The sequence below is a fragment of the Pongo pygmaeus genome, chromosome 15 (genome assembly GCF_028885625.2).
Source record: "Pongo pygmaeus isolate AG05252 chromosome 15, NHGRI_mPonPyg2-v2.0_pri, whole genome shotgun sequence".
NCBI lineage: Eukaryota > Metazoa > Chordata > Mammalia > Primates > Hominidae > Pongo > Pongo pygmaeus.
The window spans coordinates 65,744,653-65,772,619 of record NC_072388.2 but is presented as its reverse complement, the minus strand read 5'-3'; the positions used below and the strand labels follow the sequence as shown (position 1 = coordinate 65,772,619).

The window sequence follows — 27,967 nt, the reverse complement described above, 5'->3', positions numbered from 1 at the left end:
ACCTTTGATCCCTGAGTGAAGACAGTGTCAACCATAGCATGGAATTGCTTCTGTACTGTGATTAGTTAATGGAGATAATTCCCAAAAAGTTATCTCACTGGATGTATAAGGAGATGCAAAATATAAAGAAAGAAGCTAAACACACAATCTCTTGGTTATTGTTATCTATGCTAGCTAAAATGAAGGTAAGGGATACAATCCTACTCTAAATGAATAGGAATAGACTGTGCAGGAGGAACTTGCTAAACTAGTATTACCAACGGCAATCTGAATCAGCACAGTGGCCAAACCTTACAACTCTTTAAAAGGTGGAAAAGTTTGGGTATAAATAGAGAGAAGGAAGAATGGTAGCTGAGGGTAAAGGAATGAATGGATAGGTTATGCAGTAAGGGAAATAATACTGCATTGGTATCTCCAAAGAGGTTCAGAACAAGAGATGACATTGTTTCTTAGCTCAACTGTAACAGATGCTTGAAAGAGTGAAGTCATATGTTGCTGAGACCACTCCTATTTTTGGAATCCAACAAGCCTGCAAACCTGAGTAGCATCATTCTGGGAGACATTCTGGTCTGTTAATGTCTGAGAAGGACTCTAAGAATGTGCCAGTATCTTTTGACTTTTATTTTTTAGGTTATGGCTAAGTGTATTGGGAAATTCAGTTAAAGCCTCCTCAGGATATAACGTCAATAGAAAATGACTGGCCTGAGGAAGAACTGCACTTAGGTAACCATCAGCTAATTTCTATGATATACAGTTCTGTACAAACATATCAACAGTAGTAGATTAAGGTGAGAAATTAGTAACTTAATACAAAATTATGAAAATGTATGTAATGGCTTCAGTGGATGGATTAGCTATTTCTCTAAATATATCCATACCCTACACTGCCTTGGCCAAATCTTAGGCATATTCACACTGATACTACTGCTGTGTCTGTCACATAAATACCACAGTAAATATAGATGCCCAGACAAACATGACTGTGTTGCTATACAATAAAAAAAGCCTTGGCCAAAGGCCAGGGGGTAGCTTGTACAGCAAAGAATTAACAGTACCCAAAGAGAGTCTGAGAGTAAAAGTAGTTGCCCTTAACTAGTTGGAGGAGATCTCTAGGTCCTCAGAATGTCATGTGTGACAGCAGTGTCTTTGTTTACCTGATGGCTTTGGCCACCATACAATCTAACAATATGACTTATGATGGGGACTTTTGGCCACATGGTGTCAGTACTGGAACGTACTGGAGACTAATGCTATCATTCCAATCTCTGGGAAGCGCTAAAGACTAAAGGTCATTCACATGGGCAAAATATAATGAACCGCAAAAAAACAAAAACAAAAACAAAAACCTCTGGACATCAAAAACTCAGGTGAGCTTCTCTGATTGGAAATACTACAAGTATATTATTATACACGAATGCCAGGAGAGTAAAGCATTCATGACTCTACAGGGAGAGGACAAGGGAAGCTCTGTGTTTGGTAGTATTCCTGGATATTGTCTTATGCACTTCTTCTCTTGGCTGATTTTAATCTGTATCCTTTCCCCATAATAAACCATAACTGTAAGTGTAATAGTTTTTAGTGAGCTCTATGTCTTTCCATTGAATTACTGAACCCCAGAGTGACTTTGGGAATCCTGCAGTTGGTATCAGACATGAGGGCAGTCTTGTGGAGTGCTCCAACTTTTTGGCTGGCTAACTTTCATGGCTGGTCAAAAGCTCTTACACTAAATCATTAATACGTCCAGGTGATTTACCTGAGATCCTTTCTTGCTACCTGGCAGGTTAATTATGAGCGTTTTCCCTCTGATTCCACATACAGGCCTGAAAAAAAAAGAGAAAGTAGATTAACACTAAATTGCAATGAATGCCCGGTTTAAATACATTAACAACAAAGAATAATCATTTTACTTTACATGTGAACAACTGTTTTAGGAATAAAAGTGTTATCTTAAGACATTCACTGCTTGCTATACAAATTAGGCATTCTGGTTGAAGTTTTTACATTATGGTTAGTATGGCAAATTGGAAAAAATGTACTGAATGTGGAATCAGAATAATTTACCTACTTTTAAGCAATCTGACCAAGTCTAATTACCTATTTTGTCTAACTTCAGCTTCTTCATATTTTATACAATTGTTTAAGAGTTTGAGATAGTGCATTAAAAATTCCTAGTGATATTTATGTTCAAAAGTCTAACACAAAAAGAACTTAAGATTTAGATTTGAGCTCTTGCGTCTCAGGAAGTCTATAAGTTTTAAAGTAAAACAAGGGTTTTCACAAGTGAATGGCAGAAGGGAAGAGGTTGGAGAGCTCATTCATTAATAGACCCATTGATAATCGCAGGCATTTTACGCTAGAAACGTCTTTCAGAGATAATTGTCAATTTCCAGGCCACATTTAAACTAACTGGTTAAGAAACATAAAAAAATGGAAAAGCAGTGGAAGACTGGAGTCAAGGAGCAAAGGCCTAGATTTTCATATGAGAGCTGGAATTATGCTGTCATTGACTGGTTATGTTACTTTGATCTGGCAACATTATCTCATTTTCATCATTTGAAAACAAAGAGATTATGCTATTTTTAAAATTTTACAGTATTTTTAAAGTAATGTAAGAATACTCTTCCCCAAATGTCTTGATTTTTTCTTTAACCACTCTTATTCTCTGAAATAACCTAAAACTGTCCTATATTTTATTACTTTTTCTTCTTGTCCTATTTACAATCTGAAAGAGAAGACTGCCATTTATTTACAACTTTCCATATATCTGAAAATGTTTACTGAATCACCTGCTGGCCTTCTTCTTACTAGAAAAACTATTCATTGTTTCATTAAAAACTTTAAGGCTATTTTCTGACCTTTAATCTTAATGATATTTCTTCAAAATCTGTTTTAGTTCTGGCAGTCAGAATTGGATAAAGTACTTTAGTGACAAAATGGCACTGGGTAAATTATATAGTTCTTAATATGTTCCTGTTTACTTAGGAATTTTGTTTTTCTTTCCAAACTAAAATGCTACATTTTAGCTTTTTGTCAATATGATAGCTAATTGATTATAATATCACCAGTAATATGATTGGAATGTCATCAATATTAAGTTCTCTATTTTCATGTAAGCAAATCTAGCAATATATTGAATAAATCTAGAATTTTAACTAAGAGCACAATAATCCCTCGTAGAATACAGTATTAGCTACATCCGGAAGTTTGTAGCACCTTTCCTTCTAAAAACTAGAAATATTACCATAACAATTACTGCATATTATCCTCTCAACATTTCTATGAAGGAAAGACAAATATAGTTACCTACAAAATATGGAAAAATAATTTGGAGTACAAAGAATTTGATTAATACATAGCTCTGGGATCTTTGTAATTTTCTACAGTAAGTTCATTCCATCTTGTGTTTATTAACGTACATGAACTTATCCTTACTGACATCACTGTAACAATTTTATCACATATTACGAAATGTGTTGGATTTTATTTTCCAAGAAGGTTGTAACTCCCTCCATTAGAAGGTTAGTGGCAAGTGAAAACTTAGTTAATTCTTTTTATTCCAATTTTTGGTAATCAAATACAGGCTTTTTATGTCTCCAATAATACTTCACTTGCTCTAGGCTGACACCTTAGCAGCAGTGCTAATATAACCAACAGTTATATCTAGACCACTATTTTTCTGTGTGTGTATATGTATGCATATGTGATATAATTAAAGGTTTTGCTATATAGCCAGGAGATTACATTTGTTATTTCCCATCAATTTTTTTTTTACTTTTTATTTTGTCAAAACATTAGATCAGAGATTTATTTATTCTTTCTCATTTCCCTGATCTCTTTGAAGTGTTTAAAAATTAATTTTAAGATATACTTTTTCATCCATAGAATGTCCAGAGTCACTGCAAGAAGAAAGTACTCCTCCTCTATATAATGCTTTAGGATTAATAAAGTATTTTTACAAACATTATATCATTCAATAATTTAAAAACTATAAGCACCAAAGTTTTAGCATATTCCAATATTTATCAAATAGCTAAAGATCTGTACTAAGTGTTATGGAATAAATGCAACCCAAATGCTTAAGAAGTTTATAATTGTAAAACATAGAACATTAAAGCATATAAACAACTACAACACAAGATAGTAAGCAGTAATACGAATTGGTATAAAGTACCATAGGTTAAAAAAAAAGTAGCCAGTGTGGTGGCTCATGCCTGTAATCCTAGCACTTTGGGAAGCCGAGGTGGGAGGATCACAAGGTCAGGAGTTCGAGACCAGCCTGGCCAATACGGTGAAACTCTGTCTCTACTAAAAATACAAAAAATTAGCCAGGTGTGGTAGCAGGTTCCTGTAATCCTAGCTACTCAGGAGGCTGAGGCAGAAGAATCGCTTGAATCCGGGAGGCGGAGGTTGCAATGAGCAGAAATTGTGCCACTGCACTCCAGCCTGGGTGACAGGAGTGAGACTTAGTCTCAAAAAAACAAAACAAAACAAAAATCAAAAAGAAGGGCAGTTTAGGAGGAGGGGAAAAATAATGCAAAAGCACAGAGTTAAAAAAAGCACCAAGTGCATTTTGAGTATATTGTCTCTCACCAGCAAGCATCCACTTGCTTACTTATAGAGGAGTAACGTGAGGTAAGAAGGACCAGTGGAAAGATGTTGCTGTCTGATAGATTAGTATTTTTCAATTTGTGGTCTCTGGACCAGAAACATATACATCATATAGGAATTGGTCGGAAAGGCAAAATTTCCCATACCACCCTTATCCCCTCCTCTCTGTTGCTGATATACTGGATAAAAAACTATGAGGTTGGGATCCAGTAATCTGTATCTTAACAAGTTCTCTAGTTGACTCTCATCCATGGAAAAGTTTGAGAACTGCTGTGATAAACTGTGCTTGAGTTTTCGTACTACTATTTACTATTAGTGTAATCCTGTCTTCATTACTAAACTTCTTTAATCCTTAGTTTCCATAACCTGAGTTGTTAAAAGGGTTAACATAATCTTTGAAATATAAGGTACAGTATAATCTAGTACATAATAGGCATTAAATAAATATTTGGTCCATCTTTCCTTAAAAAGTCCATTAGAATTAAGACAGGAGAAGTCATGAATTCACTGTAAAGAGCTAGAATGTATTCTTAAGGCATTGGGGACGATTCATGGATTCTGCTATTACTAATATTACCAAGCACTATTTCAGGAATAATAGTCTAAGATGAACTGAAAGGGGATGACAGAAGATATAAAGAAAAGAAAATCTGATAACAAAAAACACTAAATATGAGTTGACTCATTCTTGGTTTATTTTCTCTCATGTATCTGATTCAGTATGTTACATAGTGCATTGTTTTTGTTTATGTATATAAAATATAAAGCATATTTTAAATAAATGTAAATGTATATTAAGCAAAAATCCTTTGGGAACAATAGGAAGGGCATTTTAGTCTTAGGTAAGGAAGGGTAGAGGTAGTTAAGAGAAGGCTTCTATAAGGAAGGAAAAAAATCTAAGCTTCTGCCTGAAGAACTGGTAGGTGTTACAGAGGTGAAGAGAGAAGGAAGAACATTCAAGGCAGAGAAAAGGGCATGTACAAAGTACTCAGAAGCTAACAATAGAACCTGATATGTGTGGTAAAAACAACAACAAGTGTGGGTGGAAGCTGATGCAAAAAGCAGCAGTGACAAATTATATAGGCCCTGGAAAGTAATCTTAAAGAATTCAGTCTTTATCTACAGTGGAGAGTGAGATTTTGCTAAAAAATTTTGAGCAGAGAAATAACATACTAATATCTGTATTTTCAAAAGATATTTCTGGCTGCAAAGTAGAAAATTGTTTGGAGAGGTGCAAGACAGGAAACAAGGAATACAGTTAAGAGAATGTCGAAAAATGTGACAGGTGAATTAGGGTGGCTGCAAAGGTGATGAAGAAAAGGGAACAGGTTATAGTTAAGAATATTCTGACCCACAGACTATATAATGGGATAGTTACCTTTTTATTCTAATTTTTTTGAAATTTTAATACAAAAAGAGTAATTTTTAAAAACAGGACATATTTGGATGAAAACTGGTCCTAATCTAGATTTACACTAGAAGTTCAATATTCTATGTTAAACTTGATCACAACAGGCATGATAATAGAAGAATATGAAAAATATTGCTTCTCTTAAAATTTCTGTTAAATATTAAATACACAACGAGGTATGTCATGTGTATAAAACAGACAATAACAATAAAAATCCCACGATGTGCCTACTACCTAGGTGAAAAAATAGACTATCACTGATACCTTCAAAGAGTACTGTGTGCCTTGCCTTGATCTCAAGTCCCTTCTTCTCCAAATAACTATTATCCTGAATTTTAAAACATTCTCTTACTTTTTTGTAAAACAGCTCTATCAATATAAAATTCATATACCATACAACTTACCCATTTAAAAGATACAATTCAATAGTTTTTAAAGTATATTCTCAGAGTTGTACAATCATCCCGGTAATCAATTTTAGAACATTTTCATCACCCTCCACAAAAAAATCCCATACCCATTAGCAGTCATTCCACATTTTCTTGCAACTCCCAGCCCTAGGCATTCACTAAGCTATTTTCTGTCCATACAGATTTGCCTATTCTAGACATTTCATATAAAGGGAAACATATAATATGTCACCTTTTGTGACTTGCTTCTTTTTCTTAACATGTTTTCAAGGTTCATCCATGTGGTGCTTATATAAATCATTCACTTAAAAAAAAACTTTTCCACATATGTTTATCTAAATATATTTTCATTTTAGCATGCTTTTGAAATTTATATACAAATGAAATCATACTGTGTATATTTATACAACTTGGTTTTCTCACTCAACACTGTGTTTGTGAGACTCCTCCATGCTGATATGCATAGCAATAGTTCATTTTCAATGCTGTACAATATTACATATGTGCACAGCTTTCTCTAGGACAGTGTTCTTCAAACTGTAGGTCACGACCAATTAATAGGGCAGTAAACTGACTTCAGTTGCTATAACTAGCATTTTTTAAAAAAAGAACAGAATAGAAAATATCAGAATGCTTTCCTGGTAGTTAGGATAAATATTGACTCAGAAAAGTTTGTGCCTTTTGTATATGTATGTGTGTGCATACTGTTTATGTACATATATATGCATATATGCATACCCACATACATAGAGGCATATATATACATATGTGTGTGGGTACTGAATTACAATGTTAAGTACATTTGGCTTATGGTCAAAAACATTTGAAAGCATTTCTCAGAGAAATGCAAATCAAAACCACAATGAGATACCATCTCACACCAGTTAGAATGGCAATCATTAAAAAGTCAGGAAACAACAGGTGCTGGAGAGGATGTGGAGAAATAGGAACACTTTTACACTGTTGGTGGGACTGTAAACTAGTTCAACCCTTGTGGAAGTCAGTGTGGCGATTCCTCAGGGATCTAGAACTAGAAATTCCATTCGACCCAGCCATCCCATTACTGGGTATATACCCAAAGGACTATAAATCATGCTGCTATAAAGACACATGCACACGTATGTTTATTGCGGCATTATTCACAATAGCAAAGACTTGGAACCAACCCAAATGTCCAACAATGATAGACTGGATTAAGAAAATGTGGCACATATACACCATGGAATACTATGCAGCCATAAAAAATGATGAGTTCACGTCCTTTGTAGGGACATGGATGAAATTGGAAATCATCATTCTCAGTAAACTATCGCAAGAACAAAAAACCAAACACCGCATATTCTCACTCATAGGTGGGAATTGAACAATGAGAACACATGGACACAGGAAGGGGAACATCACACTCTGGGGACTGTTGTGGGGTGGGGGGAGGGGGGAGGGATAGCATTGGGAGATATACCTAATGCTAGATGACGAGTTGGTGGGTGCAGCGCACCAGCATGGCACATGTATACATATGTAACTTACCTGCACATTGCGCACATGTACCATAAAACCTAAAGTATAATAATAATAATAATAATAAAAGAAAGAAAAAAAAAAAAAAAAAAAAAAAAAAACAAACAAGGCTGCAGTGAACATGTGAGTACATACATCTTTGAACACATGTGCTATTATTTCTGCAGAACAGATTATTAAAAGTAGGACTGGTTGGTCAAATCTTATGCTGGGTGAAAGGTTATCCACGCTATCAAATTATCACCCAAATATAGTGTAGCAATTAACATTGCTATCAATAAAATAACTTTTTGTGTGTAATTCACTAAAAAAAAAAAAAAAAAAAAACATTTGAAAGCTAATGTTCTAGGGTAAATAGCTAGAAGCAGATTTTATGAGTCACAGGAATAAGCAGATGTGCAGTTTTACTGTATAAAAGTAATTTTCCATAGTGTTTGTACCAATTTACATTCCTATCAACACACTGTTGCTGCTTCTCCTGACAATGCTAGATGTTGTCAGTGTTTTTCTTTTTTAATTTCTTTTGGCCGAATAGATGACAGATATAAAGCAACTACAATAAAATGTTAATAGTAGAATCTTAAGTATTCATTGTAAAATTCTTTCAATTTGGTATATGTTTGAAATTTTTCATAATAAAAAGGTTGAGATAAAGTTGTCTATTTGTAATTTTAAACTTAAATCTAAACATTTTAGTGTTCATATATGTATTGGCTTATTATTTCTGTTCTGCAGTTAGTGTATTTCCATCTGTTAGTGCAGGGTGCCCCAAAATTATAAACTTCTAGAGGGTCGATTCTGCATAGAACCTATTGTATAGCACCTAATACAGTATCTTCACCAGTTAGACATTTATTAAATCCATTTTGATGAAATGAGGAATGCTCAGAAACTGTGCTACAGTTACAATCTCTACATCATGAAAGAAACAGTAAATATGAAATTCGGTCCCTTTAAAAAATACACCTTGGGTTTATAGGACAGCAACTGATGTATCCTGATGTTCTATCCAACAAACTTGATGAACTCTTCCATTACTTCTAAAAGACTACTGATTTTTAAATAATTCCCATGTAGTAATCACGGGAGATTACTTGTCCTTTTCAATGCTTGTATCATTTATTTTTTTTTTACTTTGTACAATATTGGACAGAAGTATACTTGGACTCTCTCTTATTCCTAACTTTAAAGAGAATACTAACAATATCTAATTATTAACTATATTTGCTTTTTCAAATTAAGGAAGTTCCCTTCTAATCATTGCTTGCTAAGAGTCGTTATTCATAAACAGGTTTGGAATTTTATCAAATGCTTTTTCTGCATCAATTGAGAAGGTCATATGATTTTCTCCCTTAATCTGTTAATGTAGTGATTCATGTTAATCAGTTAACCATCTCTGTGTCCCTGAAATAAATCCATCTTTATCCTGATGTATCTTTTAAAAATATACTTTTAGATTTGATATGTTAGTATCTTATTTTTTTTTTTTTTATAGTTACATCAGCTTTATTTTGGTATTTGCCTGCTACAATTTTTCCATCCTTTTGTTTTCAACATTTTGGTATCTTTTTAATAGTATACAGTTGGATTTTTTTTATTTTATACAGGTTGATAATTTCTGCTTCTTTTTTTTTTCTTTTTTTTTCTTTTATTATTATTATTATTATTATTATTATACTTTAGGTTTTATGGTACATGTGCGCAATGTGCAGGTAAGTTACATATGTATACATGTGCCATGCTAGTATCTTATTTTTGAAGTTTTCACATCCATGTTCACAATGAATATTAACCTACATTTTCCTTTTTTCCTACTACCATTTTCTAGTTTTGTAATAAGATTATCCCAGACTCATAACATGAATTGAGAAATGTTTACATTTTCCTACTCTCAGGAACAATTTAAATAATATTGAAATCATTTGCTCCTTGACAGTTGTACAGAATATCCCGTTATTATTTGATTAAATTGACTTCATTTTTAAGAACAGTTTTGGATTTACAGAAAAATGCAGAAGATAGTATAGGGAGTTCTCATATTCTCTGCACCATGTTTCCCCTACATTTAACATCTTGTATTATTATGGAAACTCTGTGGCAATTAATGAGCCAATATTGACACATTATTATTAACTAAAGCCCACAGTTTATTCATGCTTCCTACTTTGTACTTAATACCCTTTTTCTGTTTCAGGATCCCATTCAGATTACCAAATTACATTTAGCTGTCACGTCTCCTTATGCTTTTCTTGGCAGTGAGAGATGCTCAGGCTTTCCTTGTTTTTGATGACCTTGATAGCTTTGGTAAGTGCTGGTCAGTTTTTTTTTTGCAGAATGCCCACTTCTGGTGTCTGTCTGATATTTTCTGATGATAAGATTAGGGTTATGGGATTTTTGGAAGAAGACTATAGAGGTATAGAGCCATTTTTATTACATCATATCACAGGTATATGCTATCAATCTGACTAACGAATGTTGATACTGATCTTTATCTCTTAGCTGAGGTATTTGTCAGGTGCTCCCCACAGCAAAGTTACTCTTCCCCAACCCGCCCCCAGTTCTGTACTCTTTGGAAGGAAGTCACTGTATGTAGCCCATGCCTAAGAAGTGAGGAGTTATGTGCCCCTTCCTTGAGGGTGGAACATCTATATAAATTATTTGGAAATCTTATGCACAGGACATTTGTCTCTTCTCCCTCATGAATTAATTTATGCAAAAGTTATTTGTATAAGCATGGAGTCATGGATGTTTATTTTATACTTTGGATTATAATAAGATACTGCTTATTGCTTATTCTGTTGCTCACATTTTTACATCTTTGGTCATTGGGAGATGTCAGTTGACTCCTATGCCCCTTTAATATATACCCGCCAATATGTGTTTTGTTGCAGTTTGTTTTCTTGAGCGCTTCCTTACTTTTAAGCACTACGAGATATACCAGGTTGATCTTGTATATTTCCTGCCTTGGTCCCAGAATCAGCCATTTCTCCAAGGAACCCAGGCTCCTTTTATTGCCAAATGGTAATAAAAACTAGGATTTCAGCATTAATTATATCATTTCATATTGATATGTCATTTATTTTAGACCCTCTCTGCTGACAAAGCAAAGGAATACGTGTGTAAACTAATCTGTGTGTGTGTGTGTGTGTGTGTATATATATATGCACATATTTGTGTATGTAACCATTTGTATCTATGTTAAAGCTAGATATGAATTCATACTGATGTCTCCAACTCTAATTCATTACCTAGGATCACATGGATCATTCTAGCCTCTTCCCCTTGCTTGTACATATGTAATTTCCCACTCTGACAGTGAGAAACCTGTCTCTCACTACCTGCCATCCATTTATTAACTGTTAAATTTCAGTATACATATATATTAAAATTAGAATTGTTAACCCATACCTCCATGGGATACAACTTTATCAACTAAAGCGCTTATGTGCAGTTGCTTTTACCTTTAGTCTTACAGACTCCACTCATATCCAAAGTTATTTAGGTTAGTACTTTTCCCCTCCACCCCCTTCCATGAGGTTGTTTCATTTATTTTGTAATGCATTAAAATTCTCTTGGCAGAGTCCTCATTGCTTTCTGGGATCCATCAAATGCAATTTGCATATATTAAGCCTTCCTTGTGATAAAGTTCTATGAGTTCTGACAAAGGTATAATGTCATGTTTCCGTATTTCTACTTCATATCAAATAGTGTTACTGCTCTAAAAAATCCGTTCGGCTTTATCCATTCACCTATATCTTTCTTTTCAAAAACTCTGGGCAACCACTGATCATTTTACTATTCTTATAATTTTACTTTTACTACAATGTCATAAAGTTAGAACCATATAATACGTATTCTTTTCACACTGGCTTCTTTTACTTAGCAACATGCATGTAAGGATGTCTTTTTTGGTTGCTTGATGGCTCATTTCCTTTTATTATTGAATAAGAGTCCACTGTATGGATGCAGCATAATTTGCTTATCCATTTACCTATTGAAGTAAATCTTGGTTGATTCCAACTTTTGGCAATTATGAATAAGGCTGTTATAAACATTTGCATGTGGATTTTTGTGTGGATGTAAGTTTTCACATAAATTGGTTAAATATCTAGAAGTTCTCTGTATATTTTGGATACAAGTCACTTTAATGGTATATGACAGAATGACTACAAAGACAATTAGCAAGCATATAGAAGAACTAAGCAACACAAATCAACAGGATCGAATTGATATTTGTAGAACACTCCAGCTGACAGAATAATACACATTGTTTTTACCAATATAGACCATATCTGTGACCATAAAAATAAACCTAAACAAATTTAAAAGAATTGAAATTATAGAGTAACTTCTCTGACCACAATGGAAGCAAAGTTGAAATCAGTAACAGAAAGATAACAGAGAAAATTCCTATACACTTGGAAACTAAACCATAAACTTCTGAATAATCTATGGATCAAGGAGGAAATCGCAAGAAACCAGAGACTTCTGGTTTCAAAATGGCAATGTAGAAGCAGGCTGGCTTCACTCCTCTCAACAGGAAACCAAAAGCAAATGAACAGCGCAGAGATTATCAATAGAAATATCCCAGAACTCAAATATGAAGATAAGATGTGGCCCTGGGGCCAGAAAGAAGTGAAAAAACTCCGAACAGACAGTATCAGATTTCCACATCCATGATGTTCCTCCTCCCCATCCTGCCTTGCATGAAGCATGTAGAAAATTTTCCTCCAACTTACTGTTTTAACATTGGAAAAAGTGAGATCAAGGTGAACAGCCAGCTTCCCATCATTTTGCATGCCCTGGCAGTAGACCTGTCCCTGCCTTAACCCATGGGAAGCATCACAAGTGTCTGAAGAACAAATATGCCTGAGGATAGGCAGAGACAAAGGGAGGAGGTGGGATTACAGTCTCTGACCCTGGAAACTCTGCTCATAAACTCAGCCAAAGGAGATGCTAAATCATGGTGGCTGTTCAGCAGTACCACGCTGTAGGAGGTGCATCCCACAGGTTCCCTGGGCATGAAACACTGGCCTAGCTTTCCTACACTGGAAGGATATGCCATGTTTCACCTCCCTCACCCAAGAAGGGTAGCATTCTGATCATTTACTAGAACTTAGGTGAACCTGGGGATAATGTGTCACCTAGGACTGAAAATGGGGAAGTGGTAAAAAAAAAAAAAAAAAAAAGCCTCGAATCAAATACATCCTGAATTGAATAAAGAAAACATGATACATACACACCATGGAATACTATACAGCCATAAAAGGAATTAAATCATGTCCTCTGCAGCAACATGGATGTACCTGGAGGCCATTATCATAAGCAAATTCGTGCAGGAACAGAAAACCACATACTGAATGTTCTCACTTATAAGTGGGAGCTAAACATTTGGTACACATGGACATAAAGATGGGAACAATAGACACTGGGGACTACCAAGGTATGAGAGACGGAGGGGGGCAAGGGCTGAAAAACAACCTTTTGTATACTACGCTCATTACCTGGGTGATGGGATCATTTGTACCACAAACCTCAGCATAATGTGATATACCCATGTAACAAACCTGTACATGTACCCCTGAATCTAAAAGTTGAGATTATAAAAAACACAAAAAAGCAAAACAAGCCAGACAGAACACTGGAATAAATATAACTAATCCTCCAATGCAAAGACATGTACATACATCCAAAAGAAACAATAGTAAACAGGAAACCATGATCTTCCCAAGTGGACAGAGCAATGAAACAGTAACTGGCCCCAATGAAACAGCAATATGTGAGCTCCCTAACCAAGAGCTCAAAATAGTAGTTTTAAGAAAACTCAGTGATCTCCAAGATAACACAGAAAAGCAATTAAAAAATTTATGACAGAAATTTAATGAACAGATTGAAATAATTAAAAACCAAACATTAACCTTGGAACTGAGATATATATTTGTTCAACTGAAAAGTTCATTAGAAGCTCTCAACAGTAGAATGGATCAAGCAGAGGAAAGAGTCAGTGAGCTCAAAGATAGGCTATTTGAAAATACACAGAGAAGAAAAAAGCAAAAAGCATGAAGAGCAATGAAGATCACCTGTAAGATACAGAAAATTACATCAAAACAACAAATCTAGAAATTATTTTATTGATGTTCAAGAAGGAGTTGAGGAAGAGCAAGGGGTAGAAAGCTTATTCAAAGAAATAATAATAGAACTTTCCAAATCTTGACAAGGATATAAATATTCAGGTATAGGAAGGTCAGAGAACACAAATGGATAAGACTCAAATAAGACTGCTCCAAGGCATACAATAATCAATCAAAGGTCATGAATGAAGACAGAATCCTAAAAGCAGTAAGACGTCTTACCAATGGAACCCCAAATGAGCTCAACTAACAACTTCTACCAAGGACCCCTGGACCACCCACTGACCCTTTGGCTGGCCTAGAGAGTTCCCCTCTGGAGGACACTATCACTGTAGGGCCCCTTCTTTGCCCCTTTCCAGCAGGAAGTAGCTAGAGCAATCATCGCCCAATTCCCAACAGCAGTTGGGGTGTCCTGTCTAAAGGGGGCATTGAGAGGTGAAGCCAGCTGGACTTCCTGGATCAAGCAGGGACTTGGAGAACTTTTATGTCTTACAAGAGGATTGTAAAATGCACCAATCAGTACTCCGTAGCTAGAATTGTAAAATGTACCATCAGTGCTCTGCAGCTAGCTAGAGGTTTGTAAAATACACCAATCAGTGCTCTGTAAAAACGCACCAATCAGCGCTCTGTGGCTAGCTAGAGATTTGTAAAATGGACCAATCAGCACTCTGTAAAATGGACAAATCTGTGCACTGTAAAATGGACCAATCAGCAGGACATGGGCAAGGACAAATAAGGGAATAAAAGCTGGCCAGCCGTAGTCAGCAGGGGCAACCTGCTTGATTCCCTTTCCACCCTGTGGAAGGTTTGTTCTTACACTCTTCACAGTAAATCTTGCTGCTGCTCACTCTTTTGGTCCACGCCACCTTTAAGAGCTGTAATACTCACTGCAAAGGTCTGCGGCTTCATTCTTGAAGTCAGTGAGACCACGAACCCACCGGAAGGAACCACCTCTGGACACACAATCATAACTCCAGTATGAAGGTGAATAGATAAATATATTACAAACAATAGGAGCTACAACAACCTGTTAAGAGATAGGTAATATAAAATATGCAAATTGAGACAACTACGAGTCTAAATGTGGGGAAGATGGAAGTAAAGTGTAAAAGATTTTTCCCATTTTTTCAGTTTCTGTTTCCATTTCTGTGATCTAAGTTGTCATCTTTTTTAAAATAACTTTTTATAAGGTATTTTTTATAAGCCTCATAGTAACCACAATGCAAATACCTACAATAGATTAACTAAAAATAAAAAGCAACAAATTAAAAGATACTACCAGAGAAAATCACTTAAACCACATGTGAAGAAAGTAAAAAAGGGAGAAAGAAGTTATAAAACAACCAGAAAACAAATGACAAATGGCAGGAGTAAGTCCTTACTTATCAATAATAACATTTAATATAAATTAACTCATTTCTCCAAGGCAAAGACATAGAGTGCCTGAACGGATAAAGAAATAAGACTCAACTATATGTTACCTACAGGAAATCCACTTCATCTCTAAAGACATATATAGACTGAAAGTGAAGGGGTGAAAAGTGATATTCCATGCAACTGGGAGCCAAAACAGAGCAGGAGTAGTTATACTTAGATAAAATGGACTACAAATCAACAACTGTAACTGTAACAACTGTAACTGTAACAACTGTAGCCATAACAACTGTAAACAACTGTAAAAATAGACAAAGGAGGAGATTATATAATGATAAAGAGGTCAATTCAGCAAAATGATATAACAATTATAAATATCTGTGCACCCACCACTGGAGCTGCCAAGTATATAAAGCAAACATTAATAGATCTTAAGGGATAACTGCAATACAATAATAGTAGGGGACTTTAATACTCCACTCTCTGTAGTGAACAGGTCATCTAAACAGAAAATCAACAAAGAACCATCCAAATTAAACTATACACCAGACCTAATATGCCTAACTGATATTTACAAATCATTTCACCCAACTGCTGCAGAATACACATTGTTTTCTTCTTCCTGGTTTAGTCTTGGGAGGGTGTATGTGTCCAGGAATTTATCCATTTCTTCTAGATTTTCTAGTTTATTTGTGTAGAGGTATTTATAGTATCTCTGATGGTAGTTTGGAAATACTAGCAATTCTAATCAAACTTTCTAAAAAAAATTGAAGAGGAGGGAATACTTTCAAAGTCATTCTATGTGGCCAGCATTACCCTGACACCAAAACCAAAAAGGATAAAACAAAAAGAGAAACCCAGGCCACCCTCCCCAATGAATACAAATGCAAAAATTCTCAAGAAAATGTTAGTAAACCAAGTTCAACAACACATTGAACAGATCATTCACCATGATCAGGTGGGATTCATCCCAAGGATGGTTCAACATATGCAAATCAATAAATGTGATATGCTACATTAATAGAACCAAGAATAAAAACCCTATGATTATTTCAATATATGCTGTAAAAGCATGCAATAAAGTTCAACATGCTTTTATGATAAAAACCCTCAACAAACTGAGTATAGAAGGAACATACCTCAACATAATAAAGACCATAAATGACAAACCCACAGCTAATAGCATACTGAAAAGGAAAAAAAATTGAAGGCCTTTCCTCTAAGATCTGGAACAAAACAAGGATGTTCACTGTCACTACTTTTTTTCAAAATAGTACTGGAAGTCCTGGCCAGAGCAATTAGGCATGAGAAAGAAACAAAGGGCATTCAAACTGGAAGAGAAGAAGTGAAAGTAGCCTTGTTTGCAGATGACATGACCTTATAGTTAGAAAAATCTGGAGACTCCACTAAAACGCTGTTAGAATTGATAAACAAATTCAGTATAGTTATAGGACACAAAAGCAACATACAAAAAGCAGTAGCATTTCTGTATACCAATAGTGAACAATCCGAAAAAGAAATCAAGAAAAGCAACCCCATTTATAATATCTCCAAAGATATAAAATAACTAGGAATCAATTCAACCAAAGAAGTGAAAGATCTATACAAGAAAAACCATAAAACACTGATGAAAGAAATTGAAGAGCACATAAAAAATGGAAATATATTCTATGCTCATGATAGGAAGAATATTGTTAAAATGACCATAGTACCCAATGTAATGTAGACACTCAGTGGACTCTCTATCAAAATATCAATGACATTTTCCACAGAAATATAAAAACAATCCTAAAATTCATATGGAACCACAAAAGAGCCTAATATCCAAAGCAATCCTGAGCAAAAAAATCAAAGCTGGAGGTATTACATCACATGACCTGACTCCAAAATATACTACAAAGCTATAGTAACCAAATCAACATGGTACTGACACCAAACAGATACGCCAGACCAATGGAAGATAAGGAACTCAAATATAAATTCATGTATTTATAACCAAGTCATGTTTCACAAAGGTGCCAAAAACACACAATGGGGAAAGGCCTGTCTTTTCAATTAATGATGCGGGGAAAACTGGATATTCACTTGTAGAGGAATGAAATTAGACCCCTATCTTTTACCATACACAAAAATCAAATCAAAATAAAGACTTAAATCTAAGACCTGAAACATGAAACTACTAGAAGAAAACACTGAGGAAATGCTCCAGGACATCTGTCCAGGCAAAGATTTTTGTCTAAGACTTCAAAACCACAAGCAACAAAAGCAAAAATAGACAAATGGGGTTATATAAAACTAAAAAGCTTCTGCACAGCAAAGGACACAATCAGGAAAGCAGAGACAACCCACAGAATGGAAGAAAACATTTTCAAACTACCTGTCTGACAAAGGATTAATAACTAGACTATCTAAGGAGCTCAGATAGCTTGACAGAAAACAACAACAACAAAAACAACAAATAATTCTATTAAAAAATGAGCAAACTATATGAATAGACATTTCCCAAAGAAGGCATTCAAATGGCCAACACCCCTAATCATCAGATAGATGCAAACCAAAACTACAATTAGATATCATTTTACTCCAGTTAAAATGGCTTTTTATCAAAAAGACAGGCAGTAACACATGCTGGTACAGATTTGGAAAACAGGAAACATTTGTATGCTGTTGGTGGAAATGTAAATTAGTAGAGCCACTATGGAGAGCAGTATGGAATTTCCTCATAAAACTAGAAATAGAATTACCATACGATCCAGCAATTGCACTGATGGATATATATCCAAAAGAAGGGAAATCAACACATCGAAAAGACATCTGCACTCTCACATTTACTGCAGCACTATTCATAATGGCTAAAATATGGATTCAACCTAAGTACCAGTGAACATACAAATGGATAAAGAAAATGCAGTATCTATATACAATGGAACATTATTCAGTGATTAAAAAATGAAATCCTATCATTTGCAGGAACATGGAAGGAACTAAAAGTCATTATGTTAAATGAAACAAGGCAAGCACAGAAGGAAGAATGTCGCACGTTCTCCCTCATAATGTGGGGGCTAAAAAAGTGAATCTCATGAGGATAGGTAGTAGATTGGTTGTTACCAGGGGCCAGGAAGGGTAGTGGGGGGGAGGGAAAGATGAGAAGTTGATTAATGGGCACATATGAAGTTTGATAGAAGAAATAAGATCTAGTGTTAGATAGATTAAAAAGAAAGAAACAATCTCAAAAAATAAAAAGATACATTAAGATGAATAAAAATGCAAATATAACATATCAAATTCATGGAATGCACCTAAATCAGTGTTCCTAAAGTTTACATTAGAAAAGTCTCAAATCAATAACAAGCTTCCACCTCAAGAACTAGATAAAAAGCAAAATGAACCCCAAACAAGCGGAAGGAATGAAATAATAAAGAGCAGATAACAGTGAAATTTAAAACAGAAAAATAGAGAAAGTCAATGAAACAAAAAGCTCGTTCTTTGAAAAGATAAATAAAATGGAAATATCTTAAGCAAGACTGAAAAAAAGATGGAAATTACCAATATCAGGAATGAAACAGGCGTATTAATACAGACTCTCAAGACAAGAAAGTAAGAGTAAGAGAATACTAGGAGCAACTCTATATACATAAATTAGACAACTTAGATGAGATGGACAAATTTCTCAAAAAGCATAAAATACTACGTTAACCATACATAAAATAGATAAAGAGCTCTGTAACTTTTAAGAAAATTCAATTTATAGTAAAAAACTCTAGAAAAATAAAGCTCTAGGACAGATGGTTCCACTAGTGAATTCTCTGAAATGTTTAAAGAAAAATTAATATACATTTTACGTAAACTCTTCCAGAGAGTAAAAGTGGAGGGAATATCACAACTCATTTTATGAAGCCAGTATTAACTTGATACCAAAATCAGATGAAGATAGTATAAAAAAGAAAAATATAGACCAGTATCTCTTATGAATATAGATATAAAAATCCTTACTAAAATATTAGCAAATAGAAGTCAGGAATAAGTAAAAAGAACTATATATTAGGACCAAGTGGGTTTACTTCAAGAATTAAAGACCGGCTCAATATTTGAAAATAAATCAATATATTCATCATATCAACAATCTAAGAAGAAAAAGTAGATCATGCAATCATATCAATTAACACAGGAAATTCACTGGACAAAATCAAACACTGATCCATGATAAAAACTCTCAAAAAAAGTAGAAATTAAGGGATGGATTTCTTTAATTTGAAAAAGAGCTTTTATAAAAAATGTACAACTAACATACTTAATAGTGAAACATTGAGTGCTTTCTCCCCAAGATCAGGAAAAAAGCAAGGATATCCATTTTCACCATGGCTATTCAAAATAGCACTGGAAGTTTTAGCTAGGGCAACAGGTAGAAAAAGAATAAAAGGCATATAAATCACAAAGAATGAAGTAAAACTACGCCTATTTGCAGATGACGTGATTGTCTATACAGAAAATCCCGAAGAATAAAACAAAACCCACAAACAAACAAACAAACAAAAAAAAAGAAAAAGCCCTCCTAGAATTAATAGTACTAGCAATTAAGCAAGGCTGTAGAATATAAAATCAACATCCAAGAATTAATTGTATTTCTATATATATTAGTAATGAACATAAGGTGGACACCTAAATTAATAATAAAATACCATTTACAATAACTGAAAACACAATTAAATACTTAAGTGTAAATCTAACGAAATATGTTCAGACTTTCTATACTGAAAACTGCAATAAAAGAAATCAAAGGCAATCTAAAGGAAGAGACAATGTGTTCACGGAGGCTCAACATGGAAAAGATGTCAATTCTACCCAAATTTACATCCAGATTTAATGTAATTCCTATAAAAATCCAAACAATTTTTTTGTAGATACAGACAAACTTATTCTAAAATTTACATGGAAAACAAAAGGGACCAAAATAGCTAAAAATTTTGAAAAAGGCAACTAAAGTGGGAGGAATCTGTCTATGCTATTTCAAGACTTATTGTTTAGCTACAGTGATAAAGATTATGTGGTACTGACAGAGGGACAGACATATAGAACAGAACAGAGAAACCAGAAATAGAACTAAACAAATAGGCCAGATTAATTTTCAACAAAGGTGCAAAAGCCATTCAACAGAGGAAAGGTAGCTTTTTTTTTTTTTTTTTTTTTTTTTTAACAAGTAGCACTGGAGCAAGTGGTCGTTCATACACAAAAACCAACCAACCAACAAAACGAAAAAACACCTCGACCTAAACTCACATCTTAGAAAAAAATCAACTCAAATGGATTTAAAGGTAAAATGTAAAATTATAAAAGTTTTAGAAAAAAACACAGGAGAAAGTCTTTGGACCTTTGCCTAGGTGAAGGGTGCTTAGACTTTACATCAAAAAAAATACAACTGCTAAAAGAAAAAGATGATAAATTGGACCTCATGGAAATTAAGCAGTTTTGCTCTGTGAATGACACTGTGAAGAGGAAAAAAGACAATGTATTGACTGGGAGAAAACAATTGCAATCAACATATCTGACGAAGGACAGGTTTCTAGAACACATAAAAACTCTCAAAAATCAGGGATAAAAAAACTAAAAAATACAGTCAGACAATAGGCAAAAGGCCTGAACAGATGCTCAAAATTACTAGTCATTAGGGAAATGCAAATTAAAACTATTTACAAAACTATCAAAATGGCTAAAATAAAAATAGTGACAACTCCAAATACTGGCAAGGTGTGGAGACACACTCATATATTTTTGGTGTGATTGTAAAATGATACAGTTGCTCTGGATAATAATTTGACAGTTCATTTAAACAGAAAACCTGAAACTGCCATAGAACCTAGATACTGCATCGTTTGGTGTAATGTTCATCATAATTAAAAACTGTAAACAACCCAGATGTCCTTCAACAAAAAATGGTTGAACAAACTGTAGTGCATATATAGTATGGAATACTACTCAATAATAAAATGTAAGGAATTATTGATTCATGTAACAATTTAGTCAAATCTCCAGGAAATTATGCTTAATGGAAGAAACCAATCCCAAAAGGCTACATACTATATGGTTCTAATTATATTCATTTTTGAAATACCAAAATACTGAACTAGAAAATAGATTAGTGGTTGCCAGAGTTTAGGAAAGGGGGGGCTGGGTGACAGACAGGTGGTGTGGCAATAAAAGGGCAATGACAATAAAAAAGCAATAGTACAGCCACTATGGAGAGCAGTATGAAATTTCCTCATAAAACTAGAAATAGAATTATCATATGATCCAGCAATTGCACTACTGGGTATATATCTAAAAGAAAGGAAATCAATATATCAAAAACACATCTGCACTCCCACATTTAGTGCAGCACTATTCACAACAGGCAAAATATGAAGTCAACCTAAGTACCCATGAACAAATGAAAGAATGAACAAATTGTTGTGTCATGATGTTATCAATGTCAACATCCAACTGTAATTTTGTACTATAGTTTTGTAAGATGTTACCACTGGAAAAAACTAGTAAAGGGTACATAGGACTTCTCTGGATCATTCCTTATAACTGCATGCCAATCTACAATTATATTACAATCTTAAAAGTTTAATAAAATTTTTTTGAAAGTTTACTGAATTTTTCAGATATAAATATAAAATTTTCATATGTATCAGCTGAAGCTGTTTTTCAGATAAACATGAAGGTATACATGTTTATCAAGTTTGAATATGAGAGCAGTGTTCTACGGGAAAATTTTAAGTGGAAGATGTTCTGGGAATTTGTATTATAACTTTTTTTAACCAATATATATGCCTTCTACTTGTCTTTTTTTTTTGTTTGTTTCTTCCTTTCTCCCTTTCTTGTCTTACTTTAAGTATTTTCCTCATTAATTTCTTCCCTCTATTTCTGGAAGTTGTATACTCCGTCCATCCTTTTAGTGATTACCCTAATAAGTTTAATATGCATACTTAACTTTAAAAAACTATAATCAATATTTAATATCTTCCTAGAAAGTAGGACTACATTTTTTTTAAGAGAGGGTCTCACTCTGTCCCCCAAGGGAGTGCAGTGGCACAACCATGGCTCACTGCAGCCTTGACCTCCTAGGCTCAGGTGATTCTTTCACTTCAGTTTCCCGAGTAGCTACAGGCACGTGCCATCATGCTGGTCTAATTTTTGTATCTTTTTGTAGAGAGAGTTTTGCCATATTGCCCAGGCTTGTCTTGAACTTCTGGACTCAAGTGATCAGCCCACCTCAGCCTCCCAAAGTGCTGGGATTACAGGGGTGAGCCACTGTGCCTGGCCTGTTAGAATACTTAACTATAATCACAGTATCTCAAATTACATGCTGTTGTTTTCAAGAATTCTAGCATATTTTTTCTTCCCATAATTGAGACATTATTTTTATTGTTTTATATAGTTACCATTGTCTAAATGTTTTGTTTACCCCAAATTCATATGCTGATATCTAATCCCCAGTGCAACAGTATAAAGTGTTGAGGCCTTTGGGAGGTGATTAACTCTGTCCTCATGAGTGGTATTAACGTCCTTATAAAAGAAGCCGTCAGGAGCTAGTTTGCCCCTTCTACCATGTGAAGATGCAGCAAGAAAGGGCCATCTTTGAAGCAGAAAACAAGCATTCACCAGACGCTGAATCTGCAGGCACCTTGACTGTGGACTTCCCAGCCCCCAGAACTGTAAGCAATAAATTTCTGTTGTTTATAAATTACCCAGTCTAAGATATTTTGTTACAGCAGAAGAATGGACCAGAACAACAGTCAATTTTTTTTTAAAAAGATTTGTTCAGATATTTACCAATCTTTGCTCTGTTTTCCCTCTTGTATCCTCAACTCTCCATCTGAGATAATTTTTCTTCTGCCAGAGTATATCTTTAAAATTCTTTACGTGAGGTTCTTTTGGTGATAAAATGTTCCCATTTTTGTTTGTAGGAAAATGACATTTCATCCTCCCCCATTCTTGAATAGTAACTTTGCTGAGTGTAAAATTCTTGATTAAATGTTATTTTCTTTCAGCACATTGAAAGTATTATTCTAGTATCTTCTGTTTCAAGTATTTTTCATCAATAAATCATTTTACTTTAAAAATATATCTCAATTTTTTATTTAAAATAAACATATTTTTAAAATTTATACTTTAAGCTCTAGGGTACATGTGCACAATGTGCAGGTTTGTTACATATAGTATACATGTGCCATGTTGGTTTGCTGCACCCATTAACTCGTCATTTACATTAGTTATATCTCCTAATGCTTTCCCTCCCCCCTACCCCGACCCCACAACAGGCCCCAGTGTGTGACGTTCCCTTTCCTGTGTCCAAGTGTTCTGTTCAATTCCCACCTATGAGTGAGAACATACAGTGTTTGGTTTTTTGTTTTTGCGATAGTTTGCTGAGAATGATGGTTTCCAGCTTCATCCATGTCCCTACAAAGGACATGAACTCATCCTTTCTTATGGCTGCATAGTATTCCATGGTGTATATGTGCCACATTTTCTTAATCCAGTCTATCACTGATGGACATTTGGGTTGGTTCCAAGTCTTTGCTATTGTGAATAGTGCTGCAATAAACATACATGTGCATGTGCCTTTATAGCAGCATGATTTATAATCCTTTGGGTATATACCCAGTAATGGGATGGCTAGGTCAAATGGTATTTCTAGTTCCAGATCCTTGAGGAATTGCCACACTGTCTTCCACAGTGGTTGAACTAGTTTACAGTCCCACCAACAGTGCAAAAGTGTTCCTATTTCTCCACATCCTCTCCAGCACCTGTTGTTTCCTGACTTTTTAATGATTGCCATTTTAACTGGTGTGAGATGGTATCTCATTGTGGTTTTGATTTGCATTTCTCTGATGGCCAGTGATGATGAGCATTTTTTCATGTGTCTTTTGGCTGAATAAATGTCTTCTTTTGAGAAGTGTCTGTTCATATCCTTTGCCCACTTGTTGATGGGGTTGTTTTTTTCTTGTAAATTTGTTTGAGTTCTTTGTAGATTCTGGATATTAGCCCTTTGTCAGATGAGTAGATTGCAAAAATTTTCTCCCATTCTGTAGGTTGCCTGTTCACTCTGATGGTAGTTTCTTTTGCTGTGCAGAAGCTCTTTAGTTTAATTAGATCCCATTTTTAAATTTTGCTTTTGTTGCCATTGCTTTTGGTGTTTTAGACATGAAGTCTTTGCCCATGCCTATGTCCTGAATGGTATTGCCTAGGTTTTCTTCTAGGGTTTTTATGGTTTTAGGTCTAACATTTACGTCTTTAATCCATCTTGAATTAATTTTTGCGTAAGGTGTAAGGAAGGGATCCAGTTTCAGCTTTCTCCATATGGCTAGCCAGTTTTCCCTGCACCATTTATTAAATAGGGAATCCTTTCCCCATTGCTTGTTTTTGTCAGGTTTGCCCAAGATCAGATAGTTGTAGATGTGTGGTATTATTTCTGAGGGCTGTGTTCTGTTCCAGTGGTTTTTATCTCTGTTTTGGTACAAGTATCATGCTGTTTTGGTTACTGTAGCCTTGTAGTATAGTTTGAAGTCAGGTAGCGTGAGGCCTCCAGCTTTGTTCTTTTGGCTTAGGATTGTCTTGGCAATGCAGGCTCTTTTTTGGTTCCATATGAAATTTAAAGTAGTTTTTTCCAATTCTGTGAAGAAAGTCATTGGTAGCTTGATGGGGATGGCATTGAATCTATAAATTACCTTGGGCAGTATGGCCATTTTCACGATATTGATTCTTCCTATCCATGAGCATGGAATTTTCTTCCATTTGTTTGTATCCTCTTTTATTTCATTGAGCAGTAATTTCTAGTTCTCCTTGAAGAGGTCCTTCACATCCCTTGTAAGTTGGATTCCTAGGTATTTTATTCTCTTTGAAGCATCTGTGAATGGGAGTTCACTCATGATTCGGCTCTCTGTTTGTCTGTTATTGGTGTATAAGAATGCTTGTGATTTTTGCACATTGATTTTGTATTCTGAGACTTTGCTGAAGTTGCTTATTAGCTTAAGGAGATTTTGGGCTGAGACGATGGGGTTTTCTAAATATACAATCATGTCATGTGCAAACAGGGACAATTTGACTTCCTCTTTTCCTAACTGAATACCCTCTATTTCTTTCTCTTGCCTGATTGCCCTGGCCAGAATTTCCAACACTATGTTGAATAGGAGTGGTGAGAGAGGGCATCCCTGTCTTGTGCCAGTTTTCAAAGGGAATGCTTCCAGTTTTTGCCCATTCAGTATGATATTGGCTGTGGGTTTGTCAAAAATAGCAATGCCTCACCCTGCTTCAGCTCACACTCAGTGGGCTGCACCCACTGTCCTACCCCCACTGTCCAACAAGCCCCAGTGAGATGAACCCGGTACCTCAGTTGGAAATGCAGAAATCACCTGTCTTCTGCGTTGCTCATGCTGGGAGCTGTAGACTGGAGCTGTTACTATTGCCCAGAGTTCCTATTTTATAAGTTATAACAAATAAGATCCAGCTATCACAAATCTGTTATGAAGCTATGATATTTAGGAAAATATAAAAGTTGGGTGAGAGAAGGAGAAAGGTGGCAGCTCTCCTGTGTTGAGGTGGTCCTCACACCATCTGTGTCACTTGTCTTTTGAAACCCAGTATACCTCCTGTCATACTGGAGTCTGGAAGTTAGGCCTGAAACATTGCAGAAATGTTTCAAGAGAATGTACATTTTATGTATGTTGCATTTCCTGTCCTATAGCTATAAAAGGAACTCTGGTAAAATATACATAACATAACCTTTACCAGTCTAACTGATTTTAAGTATATAATTCAGTGGCATTAGGTACATTCACATTATTGTGCAACCATCACCACTGTCCATCTCCAGAACTTTTTCATCATCCCAAACAAAAACTCTCCATTCTCTTCTCCCTATCCACTCATAAGCACTGTTCTATTTTCTTTATGCATTTGGTTATTCTAGATACTTCATGTAAGTGGAATCACACATTTGTCCTTATATAATCTGGCTTATTTCATTTAGCACAATGTTTTCAAGATTCATCTATGTTGTAGCAAGTGTTAGAATTAACAATAATTTTTAAGGCTGAATAATATTTCTTCCATGTATTTAACCCATTTTGTTTATGCATTCATCAATCAATGGACATCTAGGTTGCTTCCAACTTTTGGGTAAGGTGAATAATGATGTTATGAATATTGGCGTGCAAATATCTATTACAGTCCCTGCTTTCAATTCTTTAAGAGACAGTCTCACTCTGTTGCCCAGACTGGAATGCAGTGGCATGATCACAGCTCACTGTAACCTCGAATTCCTGGGCTCAAGTGATACTCCTCCCTCATCCTCCTGAGTAGCTAGGATTATAGGTGTGTGTCACCAGGCCTGGCTAATTTTTTTAAACAAGTTTTGTAGAGATAGGGTCTCACTATTTTGCTCAGGCTGGTCTCAAACTCTTGGCCTCAAGTGATCCTCTTGTCTCAGCCTCCCAAAGTGTTGGGATTACAGGTTTAAACCACCACACCCAGCCCCTGCTTTCAATACTTTTGGATATGGAACTCGGAAGTGGAGTTCTTGGGTCATATAATTCTATGCTTAATTTCTTGAGGATATGCCATAGTTTCCCATAGCAGTTGCACAGTTTTACATCCTCACCAGCAATGCACAATGTTTCTAAACATTCTGCCACCACTTGTTTATTATTATTTTCTTGATAACAGCCAGCGTAATGGGTGTGAAGTTGTATATCACTGTGGTTCTGATTTGCATTTCCCTAATGACTATTGATGCTGAGGATCTTTTCATGTTCTTATCAGTCATTTGTGTATCTTCTTTGAAGAAATATCTATTTGAGTCTTCTGCCTGTTTTTAAATAGCATTTTCTTTGTTGAATTGTAGGAATTAAAAAATATATATATATATATAGAATATTAATACCTTGCCAGATATGTGATTGTGAATATTTTCTTGATTCCATGGGTTGCCCTTTTACTTTGTTCAATGTGCAAAGATTTTCAACATCGATAAAGTCCAAATTATCTAGTTTTTTGTTTGCTGCCTATGCTTTTGGTGTCATATCCAAGAAATGACTGCCAAATCTAATGTCATGAAGCTGTCCCCCTATGTTTTTTTCTAAGAGTTTTATAGTTTCAGCTCTTGTGTATAGGTGTTTGATCCATTTTGAATTAATTTTTATATTCAGTAGACAAAGGTCCAACTTCATTCTTTGGCAAGTGGATATCCAATTTTCCCAACACCATTAGTTGAAAAGACTATTCTCTCCCCCATTGAATTGACACCCTTGTTGAAAATTACTGCATCCTATATGCAAGGGCTTATTTCTGGGCTCTTGTTTCTATTCCATTTTCTTGATTTTATTTTGGATAGTTTATTGTCATTGTATAAAAATACGACTGATTTTTGCAGCCTGATTTTGTATTCTGCAACTTTGCTGAACTCATTTATTAGTTCTAATGGTTTTGTGTGTGGAATCTTGGGTTTTCTACATATATAATCATGTCAGAAAAAA

At 35.0% G+C, this 27,967-nt stretch overlaps 1 protein-coding gene across 13 annotated transcripts in view; it reads right to left on the bottom strand.

The window, feature by feature from the left end:
* The window catches only part of GPHN (gephyrin), a 682,735-nt gene that overhangs the window by 267,186 nt on the left and 387,582 nt on the right, over positions 1-27,967 (bottom strand). For all 13 annotated transcript variants that reach the window (XM_054448596.2, XM_063651689.1, XM_063651690.1 and 10 more), the window contains one exon: positions 1,754-1,820. In XM_054448596.2, coding sequence (XP_054304571.1) covers positions 1,754-1,820 — 67 coding nt within the window. The remainder of the gene's footprint in view (positions 1-1,753; positions 1,821-27,967) is intronic.